The sequence below is a fragment of the Nerophis lumbriciformis genome, linkage group LG36 (assembly GCF_033978685.3).
Source record: "Nerophis lumbriciformis linkage group LG36, RoL_Nlum_v2.1, whole genome shotgun sequence".
NCBI classification, from domain to species: Eukaryota; Metazoa; Chordata; class Actinopteri; order Syngnathiformes; family Syngnathidae; genus Nerophis; species Nerophis lumbriciformis.
In genome coordinates, this window is record NC_084583.2 from 839,656 (window position 1) to 860,279 (window position 20,624).

The following is a 20,624-nucleotide window of genomic DNA, read 5'->3' on the forward strand; positions in this document are numbered from 1 at the left end:
TGTGGCCTGTCCCCAGACCATGGCACAATAAGACATATATGGGATAAAATCATTGCATGCATGTACACTTGTACAGCTTGAACAGATAAACAAGGGCTAATATTCCAGAAAACGTTTATATTTCTTTTTATGGTGTTAGTCATTTTTTTAATTTCCATATTTTCGTGACTATAAGGCGCACTTAAAATCCTTTTCCCCCCTCAAAACTCGACAGTGCGCCTTATAACCCGGTGCGCCTAATTTACAGAATAGTTTTGGTTGTGCTTACCGACCTCAAAGCTATTTTATTTGGTACATGGTGCAGTGATAAGTGTTAAAGTTAAAGTACCAATGATTGTCACACACACACTAGGTGTGGCGAAATTATTCTCTGCATTTGACCCATAACCATGGCAGTCAAACATAAGATATACGTGTAGACTGCAATATGACTCAAGTAAACAACACCAACATTTCATATGTTCCATTGAAAATATAGAACATTACACACGGCGCTCAAAAATCTATCAAAATGTTTTAGTAGGACTTTGGTAAGCTATGAAGCCGCACCGCTTGATGGATTGTACTGTGCTTCAACATAGGAGTATTATAAGAGTGTGTGTATAAGGTAAAACATACTATCTGGTGTTGTGTTTCAAAATATTATGCAAAAGAAACTTTTCTTACCTTCTGGTACCTGCTGATCTGTATTTGGGATCTGCATAAGTCCTGAAAATGTGCGCGCATTCGTCTTTGTAGTCTGTGACGATGCCGTAGTCGATTAGCTTCTTCTTTTTAAAAACATCATCCATGCAACATTTTGACCAAAGAACCATGTTATGTTGACCACAAGAAAGTCTTTTACATTTAGAAAAAAATATATATATATTATGACTCCTTTAATGCGCCTTATAATCCGGTGCGGCTTATATATGAAAAAAGATCGAACATACACCTTTCATCGGCAGTGCGCTAACCCGGTGCGCCTATTGTACGGAATACAGTTTTGCTTACCGACCTCGAAAGCAATTTTATTTGATACATGGTGTAATGATAAGTGTGACCAGTAGATGGCAGTCAAACACAAGAGATACGTGTAGACGTGTAAACATAATATATGCAACATTTTGACCAAAGAACCACCATCACATGTTATGTAGACCACAAATAAGTGTTTTTTATTTAGAAAAATAAATAAATAAATATTATGACTCCTTTATGCGCCTTATAATCCGGTGCGCCTTATATATGAAAAAGGATCGAACATACACCATTCATCGGCAGTGCGCCTTATAACTCGGTGCGCCTAATGTACGGAATACTTCTGGTTTTGCTTACCGACCTCGAAAGCAATTTTATTTGGTACATGGTGTAATGATAAGTGTGACCGGTAGATGGCAGTCAAACATAAGAGATACGTGTAGACGTGTAAACATAATATATGCAACATTTTGACCAAAGAACCACCATCACATGTTATATAGACCACAAATAAGTGTTTGCAATTTAGAAAAAAAAAAAAATATATATTATGACTCCTTTAATGCGCCTTATAATCCGGTGCGCCTTATATATGAAAAAAGATCGAACATACACCATTCATCGGCAGTGCGCCTTATAACCCGGTGCGCCTATTGTACGGAATACAGTTTTGCTTACCGACCTCGAAAGCAATTTTATTTGATACATGGTGTAATGATAAGTGTGACCAGTAGATGGCAGTCAAACACAAGAGATACGTGTAGACGTGTAAACATAATATATGCAACATTTTGACCAAAGAACCACCATCACATGTTATGTAGACCACAAATAAGTGTTTTTTATTTAGAAAAATAAATAAATAAATATTATGACTCCTTTATGCGCCTTATAATCCGGTGCGCCTTATATATGAAAAAGGATCGAACATACACCATTCATCGGCAGTGCGCCTTATAACTCGGTGCGCCTAATGTACGGAATACTTCTGGTTTTGCTTACCGACCTCGAAAGCAATTTTATTTGGTACATGGTGTAATGATAAGTGTGACCGGTAGATGGCAGTCAAACATAAGAGATACGTGTAGACGTGTAAACATAATATATGCAACATTTTGACCAAAGAACCACCATCACATGTTATATAGACCACAAATAAGTGTTTGCAATTTAGAAAAAAAAATATATATATATTATGACTCCTTTATGCGCCTTATAATCCGGTGCGCCTTATATATGAAAAAAGATCGAACATACACCATTCATCGGCAGTGCGCCTTATAACCCGGTGCGCCTAATGTACGGAATACTTCTGGTTTTGCTTACCGACCTCGAAAGCAATTTTATTTGGTACATGGAGTAATGATAAGTGTGACCGGTAGATGGCAGTCAAACATAAGAGATACGTGTAGACGTGTAAACATAATATATGCAACATTTTGACCAAAGAACCACCATCACATGTTATATAGGCCACAAATAAGTGTTTGCAATTTAGAAAAAAATATATATATATATTATGACTCCTTTATGCGCCTTATAATCCGGTGCGCCTTATATATGAAAAAAGATCGAACATACACCATTCATCGGCAGTGCGCCTTATAACCCGGTGCGCCTAATGTACGGAATACTTCTGGTTTTGCTTACCGACCTCGAAAGCAATTTTATTTGGTACATGGTGTAATGATAAGTGTGACCAGTAGATGGCAGTCAAACATAAGAGATACGTGTAGACGTGTAAACATAATATATGCAACATTTTGACCAAAGAACCACCATCACATGTTATGTAGACCACAAATAAGTGTTTGCAATTTAGAAAAAATAAAAATATTTATTATGCCTCTTTAATGCGCCTTATAATCCGGTGCGCCTTATATATGAAAGAAGATCGAAAATAGACCATTCATCGGCAGTGCGCCTTATAATCCGGTGCGCCCTATGGTCCGGAAAATACGGTACTTATGTGTTTTTTTATGTTCTGAGTATATTCCTAATCTCCACGCCCAAAAAGCAATATTGTTTTGTTCAAGCTATTTGCTGAGAACCGTAAGTGACATGCTTTTGTGTTTGTTTGTTTTAAAAGAGGAAGACAAGATCGCATTTCCACCCACCTATCGGTACGAAAGAGGCTCAAGAGACTGCTACCTGTGGCAAAAGTACAAAACGTCAGGGGTGAGTGTTGGTTTTTTTCCCGTTTTTAGCGACACGATATTTACAACAGTGCTGGACTCGAAATAGTCGAGCCCACAGGTGTCAAACTCAAGGTCAAAATCTGGCCCGCCACAATATTTTATGTGGCCCGCGAAAGCCTGGAAATAATATGCGTTAATAAAATGCTTAATCTTTTCTTACTAAATATATTTGTTCTTTCCCTTTCGACATTACAAATCATGTACTGCATGCAATTGCATATCTTTTAATATTCAACATTATCGAAATTTTATATTATCATGTATTCCAAAAATATTTTTTGTTTAAATAAAGATAAATACTGTGCTTAAATATCTGCTTGACTTATGATGTCAAAACAAATGATCAATCAAATTGTAGACTGTAAAATTGACGATAGATTTTACGGTTAAATTTTTACCGTAAAATCAACTTTGCTACTGTTTTTTTTCCATATACAGTAAGACACTAAAACATAAAAATAAAATAAAATAAAATAAAACAAGATTTGACGGTAAAAAAAAAACCTGGCAGCTCTGTTGCTTGAATTTTACTGCTAAAAACTATGGTATTGTTTCTCCATTCCATTTCATTTATTCAATTTGTTATATACTGTAAAAAAAACACTGATTTTACTGTAAAATTCTGGTGACTGAGCTGCCAGTTTTTGAAGTAAAATTGTAATATTTTTTTTTGCAGCTCATGTAAAAGAATATCCACCCGGGCGGATGAGAACTCCGGGCGGATGAGATCCGCCCGGAGTTCCTTAAGGCTCTGGATGTTGTGGGGCTGTCTTGGTTGACAAGACTCTGCAACATCGCGTGGACATCGGGGGCGGTACCTCTGGATTGGCAGACCGGGGTGGTGGTTCCTCTCTTTAAGAAGGGGAACCGGAGGGTGTGTTCCAACTATCGTGGGATCACACTCCTCAGCCTTCCCGGTAAGGTCTATTCAGGTGTACTGGAGAGGAGGCTACGCCGGATAGTCGAACCTCGGATTCAGGAGGAACAGTGTGGTTTTCGTCCTGGTCGTGGAACTGTGGACCAGCTCTATACTCTCGGCAGGGTCCTTGAGGGTGCATGGGAGTTTGCCCAACCAGTCTACATGTGCTTTGTGGACTTGGAGAAGGCATTCGACCGTGTACCCCGGGAAGTCCTGTGGGGAGTGCTCAGAGAGTATGGGGTAACGGACTGTCTTATTGTGGCGGTTCGCTCCCTGTATAATCGGTGTCAGAGCTTGGTCCGCATTGCCGGCAGTAAGTCGGACACGTTTCCAGTGAGGGTTGGACTCCGCCAAGGCTGCCCTTTGTCACCGATTCTGTTCATAACCTTTATGGACAGAATTTCTAGGCGCAGTCAGGGCGTTGAGGGTATCTGGTTTGGTGGCTGCAGGATTAGGTCTCTGCTTTTTGCAGATGATGTGGTCCTGATGGCTTCATCTGGCCAAGATCTTCAGCTCTCACTGGATCGGTTCGCAGCCGAGTGTGAAGCGACTGGGATGAGAATCAGCACCTCCAAATCCGAGTCCATGGTTCTCGCCCGGAAAAGGGTGGAGTGCCATCTCCGGGTTGGGGAGGAGATCTTGCCCCAAGTGGAGGAGTTCAAGTACCTCGGAGTCTTGTTCACGAGTGAGGGAAGAGTGGATCGTGAGATCGACAGGCGGATCGGTGCGGCATCTTCAGTAATGCGGACGCTGTATCGATCCGTTGTGGTGAAGAAGGAGCTGAGCCAGAAGGCAAAGCTCTCGATTTACCGGTCGATCTACGTTCCCATCCTCACCTATGGTCATGAGCTTTGGGTCATGACCGAAAGGACAAGATCACGGGTACAAGCGGCCGAAATGAGTTTCCTCCGCCGGGTGGCGGGGCTCTCCCTTAGAGATAGGGTGAGAAGCTCTGCCATCCGGGGGGAGCTCAAAGTAAAGCCGCTGCTCCTCCATATCGAGAGGAGCCAGATGAGGTGGTTCGGGCATCTGGTCAGGATGCCACCCGAACGCCTCCCTCGGGAGGTGTTTCGGGCACGTCCGACCGGTAGGAGGCCACGGGGAAGACCCAGGACACGTTGGGAAGACTATGTCTCCCGGCTGGCCTGGGAACGCCTCGGGATCCACCGGGAGGAGCTGGACGAAGTGGCTGGGGAGAGGGAAGTCTGGGCTTCCCTGCTTAGGCTGCTGCCCCCGCGACCCGACCTCGGATAAGCGGAAGAAGATGGATGGATGGATGGTAAAAGAATATATTGTTAATGTACAAAACCCAAAACCAGTGAAGTTGTCACATTGTGTAAATGGTAAATAAAAACAGAATACAATGATTTGCAAATCCTTTTCAACTTATATTCAATTGAATAGACTGCAAAGACAAGATTTTTAATGTTCGAATTAAGATTTTATTTATTTTTTGCAAATAATCATTAACTTGGCAGCAACACATTGCAAAAAAGTTGTCACAGGGGCATTTTTACCACTGTGTTACATAGCCTTTCTTTTTAACAACACTCAGTAAACATTTGGGAACTGAGGAGACACATTTTTGAAGCTTTTCAGATGGAATTCTTTCCCATTCTTGCTTGACGTACAGCTCAAGTCCGGGGTCTCCGTTGTGGTATTTTAGGCTTCATAATGCACCACACGTTTTCAATGGGAGACAGGTCTGGACTACAGGCAGGCCAGTCTAGTACCCGCACTCTTTTACTATGAAGCCACGCTGTTGTAACACGTGGCTTGGCATTGTCTTGCTGAAATAAGCAGGGGCGTCCATGATAACGTTGCTTGGATGGCAACATATGTTGCTCCAAAACCTGTATGTACCTTTCAGCATTAATGGTGCCTTCACAGATGTGTAAGTTACCCATGCCTTGGTCTCTAATACACCCCCATACCATCACAGATGCTTGCTTTTCAACTTTGCGCCTCGAACAATCTGGATGGGTCTTTTCCTCTATGGTCCAGGACAGGGGTCGGCAGGGGTGTATAATGTAGCCCGGAAGAGTCAGGGCTGCATGGGATTCTGGGTATTTGTTCTGTTGTGTTTATGTTGTGTTAAGGTGCAGATGTTCTCCCGAAATGTGTTTGTCATTCTTGTTTGGTTTTGGTTCAAAGTGTGGCGCATTATTAGTAAGAGTCTTAAAGTTGTTTTATATGGCCACCGTCAGTGTAACCTGTGTGGCTGTTGACCAAGTATGCCTTGCTGTCACATGCGTGTGTTAGTAGAAGATGCATACAACAAAAGACTGGGCTGGCACGCTGTTTGTACAGATTGTAGAGGGTGCTGAATGCTGTACCATCATAGCACGCCCTTATTATTATTACTAGGGTGTAAATCGGTGAATATTAATCCCGGGAGTTTTCTGCAAAAGGTACCAAAATTCGGAAATCTCCCAGGAAAATCGGGAGGATCGGCAAGTATGCAGCTGAGCCGCATCAGAGTGATCAAAGAGCCGCATGCGGCTCCGGAGCCGCGGGTTGCCGACCCCTGGTCCAGGAGGACCAAATTAGTTCAACAATTAGCCTGTTCACCTGTGGGATGTTCCAAATAAGTGTTTGATGAGCCTTCTTCAACTTTCTCAGTCTTTTTTGCTACTAGTGCCAGCTTTTTTTAAACTTGTTGCAGGCATCAAATTCCAAATGAGCTAATATTTGCAAAAAATAACAAAGTTTCACAGTTAGAACATTAAATATTTTGTCTTTGTAGTCTATGTGTGAATGTGTGTGTGAATGGGTAAATGTGGAAATACTGTCAAAGCGCTTTGAGTACCTTGAAGGTAGAAAAGCGCTATACAAGTATAACCCATTTATCATTTATCATTATCATTTATTCAATTGAATATAGGTTTAAAAAGATTTGTAAATCATTGTATTCTGTTTTTATTTACCGTATTTTTCGGACTATAAGTTGCAGTTTTTTTCATAGTTTGGCCGGGGGTGCGACTTATACTCAGGAGCGACTTATGTGTGAAATTATTCACACATTACCGTAAAATATCAAATAATATTATTTAGCTCATTCACGTAAGAGACTAGACGTATAAGATTTCATGGGATTTAGTGATTAGGAGTGACAGATTGTATAGCATGTTCTATATGTTATAGTTATTTGAATGACTCTTACCATAATATGTTACGTTAACATACCAGTTGGTTATTTATGCCTCATATAACGTACACTTATTCAGCATGTTGTTCACTATTCTTTATTTATTTTAAATTGCCTTTCAAATGTCTATTCGTGACTTTTATCAAATAAATTTCCCCCAAAAATGCGTCTTATGCGCCAGTGCGACTTATATATGTTTTTTTCCTTCTTTATTATGCATTTTTGGCCGGTGCGACTTATACTCCGGAGCGACTTATACTCCGAAAAATACGGTACCATTTACACAATGTGACAACTTCACTGGTTTTGGGTTTTGTGTTATATATATATACATGTATATTCATATATTACTAAATGTTAAAAGCGGCCCTCTGAGGGCAACCATAACTGCGATGTGACCCTCAATGAAAACGACTTTGACACCCCCGGTCTAGCCCCTTTATTCTGAGGCACCGCTAAAATAAGAAGGTGCAATTAAAAGCATGTGCTGCACTATGAAAGTAACTACGGTAGAAAGATGACTTAACACACATTCCATGTGTATTAGTGACTCTGCTTCAAGTATTGTTGTGTGTAACATAAAACCAGCAGCTGCCACAATGGCTAAAAATAGCCCCTCAATTGACACACACAGACTAAACTGCAATTTTCAACCGGGTTGGAAATATCTTTTGCAGCCAATAATTCAATAATTGTATTATTTTAGGTGCGGGTCAACGTTCCGTCGTGGTGTGACAGGATTTTGTGGAAGTCGTACCCGGACACGCATGTTCTCTGCACGGCGTACGGTGAGACTTTGAATGAAGAGATGAAAATGAGAGTTTTAATTGACACAGCCGTCTATGACCAGGCTGCACAGATGATATCTTCACCAGCGATCACTCGCCTGTTTTTGCTACCTTCCAAGTGGGTGTGACGTCACAGTCCAGCGCCAAAGCAGGTGTGCAATTTAGGACTTTTCATACTTATAAAGGTTGACATACACTTGTAAAGAACATAATGCCATGGCTGTCTTGAGTTTCCAATCATTTCTACAACTCTTATTTTTTTGTGATAGAGTGATTGGAGCACATACTTGTTTGTCACAAAACACATTCATGTCAGGTTCAAACACCGAACTGTCTATTAAACAAGACAAGAAGCAAGGAATCAAACAGAGACAGGATTAAATTTAACTCATGAGGAGAGCGCGTTGACCTGCACCCTCGTACAGTTTCACCCCGCCGCTCTGAGGAAAGGGTTCCACACGCCTCCTCATTTATTTGGGCATTTCCTGATTACATAGCTGCAGCTGCTTCTAAGGGGAGGGATCATAAACAGATGCTGCATTAGGTCATAAACAGTTCAAACAAAAGGGTGATTGGAGCGGTGTCAGGTTTGCCCCCTGTCTTCTTGTAGATTTCAGGTCAATCAATCAATCAATCAATGTTTATTTATATAGCCTTAAATCACAAGTGTCTCAAAGGGCTGCACAAGCCACAACAACATCCTTGGTTCAGAGCCCACATAACCTTATGTGGGTTGTCCAAGATCTGAGAAACCGACACCTCTACGGCGCATTCCATCGCACACAGTGGAGGTTTACAAGCCGTCCGCCTTTTGCTTGATAAGATCAAAGACAGCTTTTGTCTTCACGCAGGGCAACCTGATAACTTATATACAATTATTATGACAATTTATAAAGTTTGGTTATTTTATTAATTTATTATGGGTCTATTTTGTTTCATCTGACATTACATGGACATAAGACCTTCTGGAAGAAAGTTCTGTGGTCAGATGAAACACAAATTGAGCTGTTTGGCCACAATACCCAGCAATATGTTTAGCGGAGAAAAGGTGAGGCCTTTAATCCCAGGAACACCATGCCTACCGTCAAGCATGGTGGTGGTAGTATTATGCTCTGGGCCTGTTTTGCTGCCAATGGAACTGGTGCTTTACAGAGAGTAAATGGGACAATGAAAAAGGAGGATTACCTCTAAAACCTAAAATCATCAGCCCGGAGGTTGGGTCTTGGGCGCAGTTGGGTGTTCCAACAGGACAATGACCCAAAACACACGTCAAAAGTGGTAAAGGAATGGCTAAATCAGGCTAGAATGAAGGTTTTAGAATGGCCTTCCCAAAGTCCTGACTTAAACTTGTGGACAATGCTGAAGAAACAAGTCCATGTCAGAAAACCAACACATTTAGCTGAACTGCACCAATTTTGTCAAGAGGAGTGGTCAAAAATTCAAGCAGAAGCTTTGGATGGCTACCAAAAGCGCCTTATTGCAGTGAAACTTGCCAAGGGACATGTAAGCAAATATTAACATTGCTGTATGTATACTTTTTGACCCAACAGATTTGCTCACATTTTCAGTAGACCCATAATAAATTCATAAAAGAACCAAACTTCATGAATGTTTTTTGTGACCAACAAGTATGTGCTCCAATCACTACATCACAAACAAATAAGAGTTGTAGAAATGATTAGAAACTCAAGACATCCATGACATTATGTCCTTTACAAGTGTATGTCAACTTTTGACCACGACTGTACGTACACACGGCCATGTGACCGGTCTCATGTCAAACAGATCCATGCTCAGGCGTGGAGAAGGCCTGGATCGAACTTGAAGGCATCGAGGCCATTGTGAAGACGGCGAGCAAGGAACGCTTCTTCATTGACTTCTCTTCCACTTGCCTTGAAGGTACAGTACAATCTTGTTGAAAATATACCATCAAAGCCTTTGTACCGTATTTTTCGGACCAGGATTATAAGGTGCACTGTCGATGAACGGGTCTATTTTCATACATACACTGCAGAAAGTCAGTGTTCAAAAACAAAAACAAAAAATTGAAAAAATTAGGAGTATTTTATTTGAACTAAGCAAAATTATCTGCCAATAGAACAAGAAAATTCGGCTTGTCAAGACTTTCCAAAACAAGTAAAATGAGCTAACCTCAATGAACCCAAAAATACCTTAAAATAAGTATATTCTCACTAATAACAAGTGCACTTTTCTTGGTAGAAAAAAAAGAGACCGTTTTGCTCAATATGTTGAAAAATATTCTTAAATGAAGTAAATGCTAGTGCCATTATCTTGACATAATGATATGTGCTCGGCATCATGATTTTTTTTTTCATGCTTGAAGTAAGAAATTACTACTTTAAAAAAGTAGTTTTATACTCGTGAGTGTTGATGACACAGCTTTGCAACACTTTATATTCTAGTTTCACGCATGTTTTACTCAATATAGGTCATAAAACCTCAGCTACAAGCTGTAATATTTTACTGAGATCATTTAGGACCAAAACCCTTAAAACAAGTAAAACACTCTAACATAAAATCTGCATAGTGAGAAGAATTATCTAATCATGCAGAAAATAAGCAAATATCACCCTTATTTGAGATATTTAATCTTACTTAGATTTCAGTTTTTGCAGTGTAAGGCGCACCGATTATAAGGCGCGTTAAAGGGATCATTTTATGTTTTTTTTTCTTGCATTTAAAACACTTCCTTGTGGTGTACATAACATGTAATGTTCGTTCTTTGCTCAAAATTTTGCATTGATGATGTTTTACATACCTTTTACAGCTGCTTTCTGACCGTCTCTTCAGAATGCGCCTTATTTATGTGTGACAGCGTCTTCTCCTACCGTCTTTTGTTGTAGTTTTTAGCTATTCCATAGCGAGTTTACTGACAGATGTAAGTTAGCACCGTACGCTACTTTGTAATAGAAATGGCAACAGCGCCAGTCTGCCCCCAAACAAGAGGATAGAGAACATTTATAGACTACAATGGCGGACTCACGCAAAAGAAGTCCCTGTGGGTAGATTTATACTATATATGGATAATCCGGTGCCAGTTGTCCCAATTGGTGACCTCGTTCGTTTTGAGGACGCATGAAGGAAGGCAAGATTGTTTTATAAATATCTACGCACTGCCTTCATGGATTGATTACCACACACGCCATGATAATACCCGCATGTTGAAGCACAGTACGTCTGCCCTAATGCTCCCACAATCCATGAAGCGGTACGACGTCGTAGCTTTTCGACACATTTTTGAGCGCCAAGTGTAATGTTCTTTATTCTCAATGAAACATCAACTTGCTCGCCTACTTGCTAGCGTCATTTACTGAACAGGTGTCAACCTGCAGTCCACACGTAAATTTTATGTGTGACTGCCATTACACCGTGTACTACATAAAATTGGTTCGAGGTCAGTGAGCACAGCCAGAATTGATACATACCGTATTTTTCGGACTATGAGGCACACTTAAAATCCTTTCATTTTCTCAAAAATCGACAGTGCGCCTTATAACGCGGTGCGCCTAATGTACGGAATAATTCTGGTTGTGCTTACCGACCTCGAAGCAATTTCATTTGGTACATGGTGTAATGATAAGTGTGACCAGTAGATGGCAGTCACACATAAGAGATATGTGTAGACGTATGGGGACGGCGTGGTGCATTTGGGGGAGTGGCCGTGCCAGCAACCTGGGGGTTCCTGGTTCGATCCCCACCTTCTACCAACCTCGTCACGTCCATTGTGTCCTTAAGCAAGACACTTCACCCTTGCTCCTGATGGGTCGTGGTTAGGGCCTTGCATGGCAGCTCCCGTCATCAGTGTGTGAATGTGTGTGTGAATGGGTGAATGTGGAAATAGAGTCAAAACGCTTTGAGTACCTTGAAGGTAGAAAAGCGCTATACAAGTATAACCCATTTACCATTTAGACTGCAATATGACGCCAGTAAACAACACCAAAACTTTAAATGTTCCATTGAGAATATAGAACATTACACACAGCACTCAAAAATCCGTCAAAATGTTTTAGTACGACTTTGAAGCCGCACCGCTTGATGGATTGTCGACCCATTGTGGCTACCGTAGTCAGAGATACAAGTATTACTATGGTGTGTGTATAAGGACCGCAAAATGGCACCCATTAGCAGACATATTATCTGGCGTTTTATTTCACAATATTATACAAAACCAACTTTTCTTACCTTCTGGTACTTGCTGATCTGTATTTGAGATCTGCATAAGTCCTGAAAATTTGCGCACGTCCACCACGGTAGTCGATAAACTTCTTCTTTTTCTCTATCTTCTTGTTATGGGACATTCATCCGCCACTGTTACCATTTCTAATATAAAATAGTGTAAAGTTCTTACTTATATCTCGCTATGGAAGCGCTAAAACATACCGGTGTAGTGAGTTGACAATATTCACCCACAGAACTTTAGTTATTAGAGAGTTCCAGTCAGACTGGTTTTCACGGGTTTCACGGGTGTTGTTGATGCACTATCGAGCCACGGATGAGGAGATGCTGCTCCGTTATTGATTGAAGTAAAGTCTGAATGTCATTAAAACAGTTAGCGCCATCTTTTGACACTTCTTCCACCCCCGTCCTTGCACGCTACACCGCTACAACAAAGATGACGGGGGAGAAGACGCTGTTGAAGGTGAGCCACGTAAATAAGACCGCCCACAAAACGGCGCATCCTGAAGAGACTGTCAGAACGTGACTTGAAGATTCAGGATTCAGGATGCTTTATTATTGTCCGTTCTTTAACATGTACAAGACACATAAGAACTGAAATTACATTTCCGGCACAGTCCCACTAAGAGCAGACATACGCTACAGGGAGACAAGACAGGACCGCCAACAGATCAGCCACTTACGGCGCTCCTTAAAAAAGGTGGGAAAAAGGTGATATTGGGAAAGGGCGGAAGAGTAAAAAATATCAGTCAAAGGCTGGACCCTCGGGAGGGGGTCCAAACTGAGTCCAAGGGAAAAAACCTCATTTGCCATAGCACACATAAACAAGTTACATATAATCACAACAACTTGCAACCATACTTGCCAACCCTCCCAAATTTTCCAGGAGACTCCCGAAATTCAGCGCCTCTCCCGAAAACCTCCCGGGACAAATATTCTCCCGAAAATCTCCCGATTTTCAGCCGGAGCTGGAAGCCACGCCCCCTCCAGCTCCATGCGGACCTGAGTGAGGACAGCCTTTTTTCATGACGGGAGGACAACAGGGTGACAAGAACTAAATCATCCAGACTAGAGATAACTTGTATTATTATGTTTATCTTACCTAAAAATAAATATATTTATTAATTTAAAAAAAAAACAACTAAATACATGTTTACTATATTTTGCTAAAAACATCAAAATTAATTGTACTTTTATTTGTATTTTTTTCCTGACTCCTTATTACATCCAGCCATAGAATTATACATTAAAATAAACATATTTGAAATAATTGATTTTAAATTATTATAATAATTCATTTAAAATGACCATATTTAATTATTAAAATAATTGCTTGTTTATCAACAACTTTAGCATTTTATTCATTACATTTTGAAACTCTCAGAAGCCAAATTATGTTATATTCTTTAATATTTATTTATGCAAGTTTGAAGTATTAATTATCTAAACACAGTTTTGTTTGCATATTTTCAGGATATATATATATATATATATATATATATATATATATATATATATATATATATATATATATATATATATATATATATATATATATATATATGTATGAAATACTTGACTTGGTGAATTCTAGCTGTCAATATACTCCTCCCCTCTTAACCACGCCCCCAACCACGCCCCTCCCCACCCCCGACCACGCCCCCACCCCCCACCTCCCGAAATCGGAGGTCTCAAGGTTGGCAAGTATGCTCGCAACAGAGGGGGGGGGGGGCGGAGTTGGGGCCCTGGAGGCTGGCCTGCTGGTATAGCCGTCCATCACCCCAAAGGGGAATCAAGCGGTGGTGAAGGCGTGGGGTGGGGGTGGGGAGTGTGTTTGTGTATATGCCCATTGTCTTTGGGTGTAGTGGTGTTGTGTCCATAGGCCTGGGGCCTTTGGACACTAAGATGATGTGTAAAACATCATCTATGCAACATTTTGACCAAAGAACCACCATTACATGTTATGTAGACCAGTGGTTCTCAAATGGGGGTACGCGTACCCCTGGGGGTACTTGAAGGTATGCCAAGGGGTACGTGAGATTTTTTTTTTTATATTTTAAAAATAGCAACAATTCAAAAATCCTTTATAAATATATTTATTGAATAATACTTCAACATAATATGAATGTAAGTTCATATACTGAACATCAAATCAAGTAGGCTATTCCATTCATTACAATGCAACAATGCAACAATGCAATACTCAGTGTTGACAGCTAGATTTTTGTGGACATGTTCCATAATTATTGATGTTAAAGATTTTTGTGAAGAAATGTTAAGAATTAAGTCATGAATCCAGATGGATCTCTATTACAATCTCCAAAGAGGGCACTTTAAAGGGGAACATTATCACAATTTCAGAAGGGTTAAAACCATTAAAAATCAGTTCCCAGTGGCTTATTATATTTTTCGAAGTTTTTTTCAAAATTTTACCCATCACGCAATATCCCTAAAAAAAGCTTCAAAGTGACTGATTTTAACCATCGTTATAAACACCCGTCCATTTTCCTGTGACGTCACATAGTGAATACAAACAAACATGGCGGAAAGAACAGCAAGCTATAGCGACATTAGCTCGGATTCAGACTCGGATTTTAGCGGCTTAAGCGATTCAACAGATTACGCATGTATTGAAACGGATGGTTGTAGTGTGGAGGCAGGTAGCGAAAACCAAATTGAAGAAGAAACTGAAGCTATTGAGCCATATCGGTTTGAACCGTATGCAAGCGAAACCGACGAAAACGACACGGCAGCCAGCGACACGGGAGAAAGCGAGGAAGAATTTGGCGATCGCCTTCTAACCAACGATTGGTATGTGTTTGTTTGGCATTAAAGGAAACTAACAACTATGAACTAGGTTTACAGCATATGAAATACATTTGGCAACAACATGCACTTTGAGAGGACAGACAGCCCAATTTTCATCAATTAATATATTCTGTAGACATACCCTCATCCGCTCTCTTTTCCTGAAAGCTGATCTGTCCAGTTTTGGAGTTGATGTCAGCAGGCCAGGGAAGCTAGGGTCGATATTCTTCTCTTGATCATCTTCGGTGGCATAAGGGACGGTGTGAGCCAAGACATCCAGGGGGTTTAGCTGGCTCGTCTGCGGGAACAAACTGCCGCCATTGCTTGCCGTGCTACCGAGGTCCTTTGTCCCTGAATTGCTCACACACTCCGGCAGATTCAATGGGGGTCTGGCGGCAGATTTCTTTGACTTTATCGTTGTAAATGCATCTGCTTTGAGTGTCGCAGGATATCCACACATTCTTGCCATCTCTGTCGTAGCATAGCTTTCGTCGGTAAAGTGTGCGGAACAAACGTCCAATTTCTTGCCACTTTCGCATCTTTGGGCCACTGGTGCAACTTGAATCCGTCCCTGTTGGTGTTGTTACACCCTCCGACAACACACCGACGAGGCATGATGTCTCCAAGGTACGGAAAACAGTCGAAAAAACGGAAAATAACAGAGCTGATTTGACTCGGTGTTTGAGAAAATGGCAGATTGCTTCCCGAGAGCGAATATTAGAAAGGCGTTTAATTCGCCAAAATTCACCCATTTAGAGTTCGGAAATCGGTTAAAAAAAAAAAAGGTCTTTTTTCTGCAACATGAAGGTATATATTGACGCTTACATAGGTCTGGTGATAATGTTCCCCTTTAAGTTGATGATTACTTCTAATCTGTATTTATAATTGAATCACTTCTTTATTTTTCAACAAGTTTTTATTTATTTTTATATCTTTTTTTCTAAATAGTTCAAGAAAGACCACTACAAATGAGCAATATTTTGCACTGTTATACAATTTAATAAATCAGAAACTGATGACATAGTGCTGTATTTGACTTCTTTATCTCTTTTTTTCAACCAAAAATGTTTTGCTCTGATTAGGAGGTACTTGAATTAAAAAACAATTCACAGGGGGTACATCACTGAAAAAAGGTTGAGTACCACTGATGTAGACCACAAGGAAGTCTTTTACATTTAGAAAAATAATCCTCATATGATCCCTTTAATGCGCCTTATAATCCAGTGCTCCTTTTGTGTGTTAAATGACCTGAATAAACCCGCTCATCGGCAGTGCGCCTTATATTCCGGTGCGCCCTATGGTCCAGAAAATACGGTACATAAGGCGCACCGAGTTATAAGACGCACTGTCGATTTTTGAGAAAATGAAATGATTTTGAGTACGGTGAATAAAGCATTATGTGGCGCCATGGAAGGCGGTGATTCACGTCCTTCGTGCATTTCCAGAGATGCGTCGCTCCAGCGAGAATGACTCGCAAAGCTGCGACGTTCCCGGCTTCCTCAAACTGGCCTGGTCCTTCAAGCAGCTGCCGAAGGTGAGTGGCGCCCAGGCGGTCATGTGAGGACAATAACGACCACGCTAACTTGTAACGTACGTCTCTTTGTCCTAGCTCCTGCCACTCAAGTCTGACATGGACTATCTGCAGGATCAGCATCTGCTCCTGTCGGTCAAGTCATGTGATGGCTTTGAGTCGTATGGTGAGTCCTTTTTTTGTTGTTGCCGTTTGTACCGAACGTTCCTGTTTGGTTATTTAGCGTGCCGTTGCCCCTGCTGGATGATTATGATACTGCACTAGAAGAGGCAATTCCTGAAGGAATTGCGTGTGAATGCTCCAACGCTGAAGTTGAAGTGAAATGCTGACAGAATGTAGTATGAATGTAAGAATAGTTTGAATGTTGAAGAGTTTGAATTTCCAGGAAAACCAGAATTTGGTTTGGAACTTGGGAAAGTGTTAGTTTGAATGTCCAGGATGAGTGGAATGTGTTGATGTTAGAATGGTTTGAATAGGTTGAAAAATGTGGGAATTGTGCAACTTGGAAAAATGTCCCATTCATTTCAATGGGAACTTCCTGGAAATTTGGGAATTTTGGGAAAAGGGGGATTTTTTTGGAAAATGATTAGGAGCATGAATGTCCTGAATGATCTGAATTGGTTGGTGTTGGAAGTGTTTAAATCGGTCAAAAAATGTTGAAGTAGTAACAGTTTTTTAATTGAGAAATTGTATTATGGAATTTCGGGAAAAAGTCCGGGAATTTTTCTACTTCCTAAACCAACTAGTTTTTTTGTCCTTACTAAGAGGAATGTTTTGACAGTGGAACGGTTGAAATGAGATGGAAAAAAGGAAAAGGAGTAGTTAAACAAAAAAGGGTGGAAATAGGATTAAAAAAAAAACCCAAACAGGAATTCCTGGATATTTGTTAAACGTGGAAAAATTATAGATTGAATGTCCAGGATGAGTTGAAAGTGTTGAACGTGGAATGGTTTGAATGGGTTGAAGAATGTGGGAATTGTGCAACTTGGAAAAATGTCCCATTCATTTCAATGGGAACTTCCTGGAAATTTGGGAATTTTGGGAAAAGGGGGATTTTTTTGAAAATGATTAGGAGCATGAATGTCCTGAATGAGCTGAATTGGTTGGTGTTGGAAGTGTTTAAATCGGTCAAAAAATGTTGAAGTAGTAACAGTTTTTTAATTGAGAAATTGTATTATGGAATTTCGGGAAAAAATCTGGGAATTTTTCTAATTCCTAAACCAACTAGTTTTTTGTCCTGACTAAGAGGAATGTTTTGACAGTGGAACAGTTGAAATGGGATGGAAAAAAGGAAAAGGAGTAGTTAAACAAAAAAGGGTGGAAATAGAATTAAAAAAAAAAATCCCAAACAGGAATTCCTGGAAATTTGTTAAACGTGGAAAAATTATAGTTTGAATGTCCAGGATGAGTTGAAAGTGTTGAACGTGGAATGGTTTGAATGGGTTGAATGGGTTGAAGAATGTGGGAATTGTCGAAGTTTGAAAAATGTACAATTAATTTTGAATGGGGAAAATGAAAGAAAAAAAAACAATTCTGGGAAATCCGGGATTTAGAGCACACAATTCTGGGATTTTTTTTTTAGAAAATGGTAAACACCTTGAATGGTCTGAATAAGTTGAAATGGTTGGTGTTGGAATTTTTAAAATCAGTCAAGAAATGTTGAAGTAGTAACATGTTGAATTGAGAAATGGTATTAAGGAATTCCTGGAATTTCGGGAAAACATGAAATTTTTCCAGTTAAAAAAAAAACTTAAATTTTTTGTCCTTTTTAAGAGGAATGTTTTGACGGTGGAACGGTTGAAGTAGGTTGAAAAATGTGGAAGGAGTAGTTGCCAGAAAAAAGGGTGGAAATAGGGCTTTGGAAAACCAGGAATTCTGGAAAATCACAGAATTTTTTTGAAGTTGGAAAATGAGTACTTTAAGTTTCCAGAATGGTGGAATATGTTGAAGGTGGAATGGTTTGAATCAGTTGAAACATGTGGAAATGGTGGAAGTTTGAAAAATGGTCAATTTATTTTAAATGGGAAAAATGTCTCGGAAAACTGTGAATTCTGGGAAATCTGGGAATTTTTTTTAGAATTGTTGAAGTAGAGCACGCAATTCCCAAACAGGCTGAATATTTTGAAGTTGGAACAGATGACAAATGTGGGAGTTTTGGAACTTTGAAGAATATCCCATTGATTTCAATGGGAATGTTCCCAAAATTTGGGAATTTCTTAGAAAATGGTTAACACCTTGAATGGTCTGAATGAGTTGAAATGGTTGGTGTTGGAATTTTTTGAATCGGTCAAGAAATGTTGAAGTAGTAACATGTTGAATTGAGAAATGGTATTACGGAATTCCTGGAATTTTGGGAAAACTTGACATTTTTCCAGTTAAAAAAACTTTTAAGTTTAAGATTAAGAGAAATGTTTTGACGGTGGAACGGTTGAAGTAGGTTGGAAAATGTGGAAGGAGTAGTTGCCAGAAAAAAGGGTGGAAATAGGGCTTTGGAAAACCAGGAATTCTGGAAAATCACAGAATTTTTTTGAAGTTGGAAAATGAGTACTTTAAGTTTCCAGAATGGTGGAATATGTTGAAGGTGGAATGGTTTGAATCGGTTGGAAAATGTGGAAATGGTGGAAGTTTGAAAAATGGCCAATTTATTTTAAATGGGAAAAATGTCTCGGAAAACTGTGAATTCTGGGAAATCTGGGAATTTTTTTTAGAATTGTTGAAGTAGAGCACACAATTCCCAAACAGGCTGAATATTTTGAAGTTGGAACAGATGAAAAATGTGGGATAGGTGGAACTTTGCAGAATGTCCCATTGATTTCAATGGGAGTTTTCCAAAAACTTGGGGAATATTTTAGAAAATGGTAAACACCTTGGTTGGTGTTGGAATTTTTCAAATCGGTCAAGAAATGTTGAAGTCGTAACATGTTGAATTGAGAAATGGTATTACGGAATTCTTGGAATTTCGGGAAAACCTGAAATTTTTCCAGTTAAAAAAACCCGTTGTTTTTTGTCCTGATTAAGAGGAATTTTTCAACGGTAGAACGGTTAAAGTGGGTTGAAAAATGTTGAAGGAATAGTCGCCAGAAAAAAGGGTGGAAATAGGGCTTTGGAAAACCAGGGATTCTGGAAAATTCCGGAATTTTTTTGAACTTGGAAAATGAGTACTTTAAGTTTCCAGAATGGTGGAATATGTTGAAGGTGGAATGGTTTGAATCGGTTGAAAAATGTGGAAATGGTGGAAGTTTGAAAAATGGCTAATTTATTTTAAATGGGAAAAATGTCTCGGAAAACTGGGAATTCTGGGAAATCTGGGAATTTTTTTTAGAATTGTTGAAGTAGAGCACACAATTCCCAAACAGGCTGAATATTTTGAAGTTGGAACAGATGAAAAATGTAGGAGTTGTGGAACTTTGAAGAATGTCCCATTGATTTCAATGGGAATTTTCCCAAAATTTGGGAATTTCTTAGAAAATGGTTAACACCTTGAATGGTCTGAATGAGTTGAAATGGTTGGTGTTGGAATTTTTCGAATCGGTCAAGAAATGTTGAAGTAGTAACATGTTGAATTGAGAAATGGTATTACGGAATTCCTGGAATTTTGGGAAAACTTGACATTTTTCCAGTTAAAAAAACTTTTAAGTTTAAGATTAAGAGGAATGTTTTGACGGTGGAACGGTTGAAGTAGGTTGAAAAATGTGGAAGGAGTAGTTGCCAGAAAAAAGGGTGGAAATAGGGCTTTGGAAAACCAGGAATTCTGGAAAATCACAGAATTTTTTTGAACTTGGAAAATGGGTACTTTGAATATCCAGAATGGTGGAATATATTGAAGGTGGAATGGTTTGAATCGATTGAAAACTGTGCAAATGTTGGAAGTATGAAAAATGGCCAATTTATTTTAAATGGGAAAAATGTCTCGGAAAACTGTGAATTCTGGGAAATCTGGGAATTTTTTGTAGAATTGTTGAAGTAGAGCACACAATTCCCAAACAGGCTGAATATTTTGAAGTTGGAACAGATGACAAATGTGGGAGTTGTGGAACTTTGAAGAATATCCCATTGATTTCAATGGGAATGTTCC

At 39.7% G+C, this 20,624-nt stretch overlaps 1 protein-coding gene across 1 annotated transcript in view; it reads left to right on the top strand.

The window, feature by feature from the left end:
• inppl1b (inositol polyphosphate phosphatase-like 1b) overlaps nt 1-20,624 on the top strand; it is a 148,134-nt gene that overhangs the window by 88,408 nt on the left and 39,102 nt on the right. The window contains exons 18-23 of the mRNA XM_061930597.2: nt 3,050-3,138; nt 7,932-8,013; nt 8,076-8,165; nt 9,799-9,912; nt 16,464-16,552; nt 16,628-16,715. Of these exons, the coding sequence (XP_061786581.1) occupies nt 3,050-3,138; nt 7,932-8,013; nt 8,076-8,165; nt 9,799-9,912; nt 16,464-16,552; nt 16,628-16,715 (552 nt within the window). The remainder of the gene's footprint in view (nt 1-3,049; nt 3,139-7,931; nt 8,014-8,075; nt 8,166-9,798; nt 9,913-16,463; nt 16,553-16,627; nt 16,716-20,624) is intronic.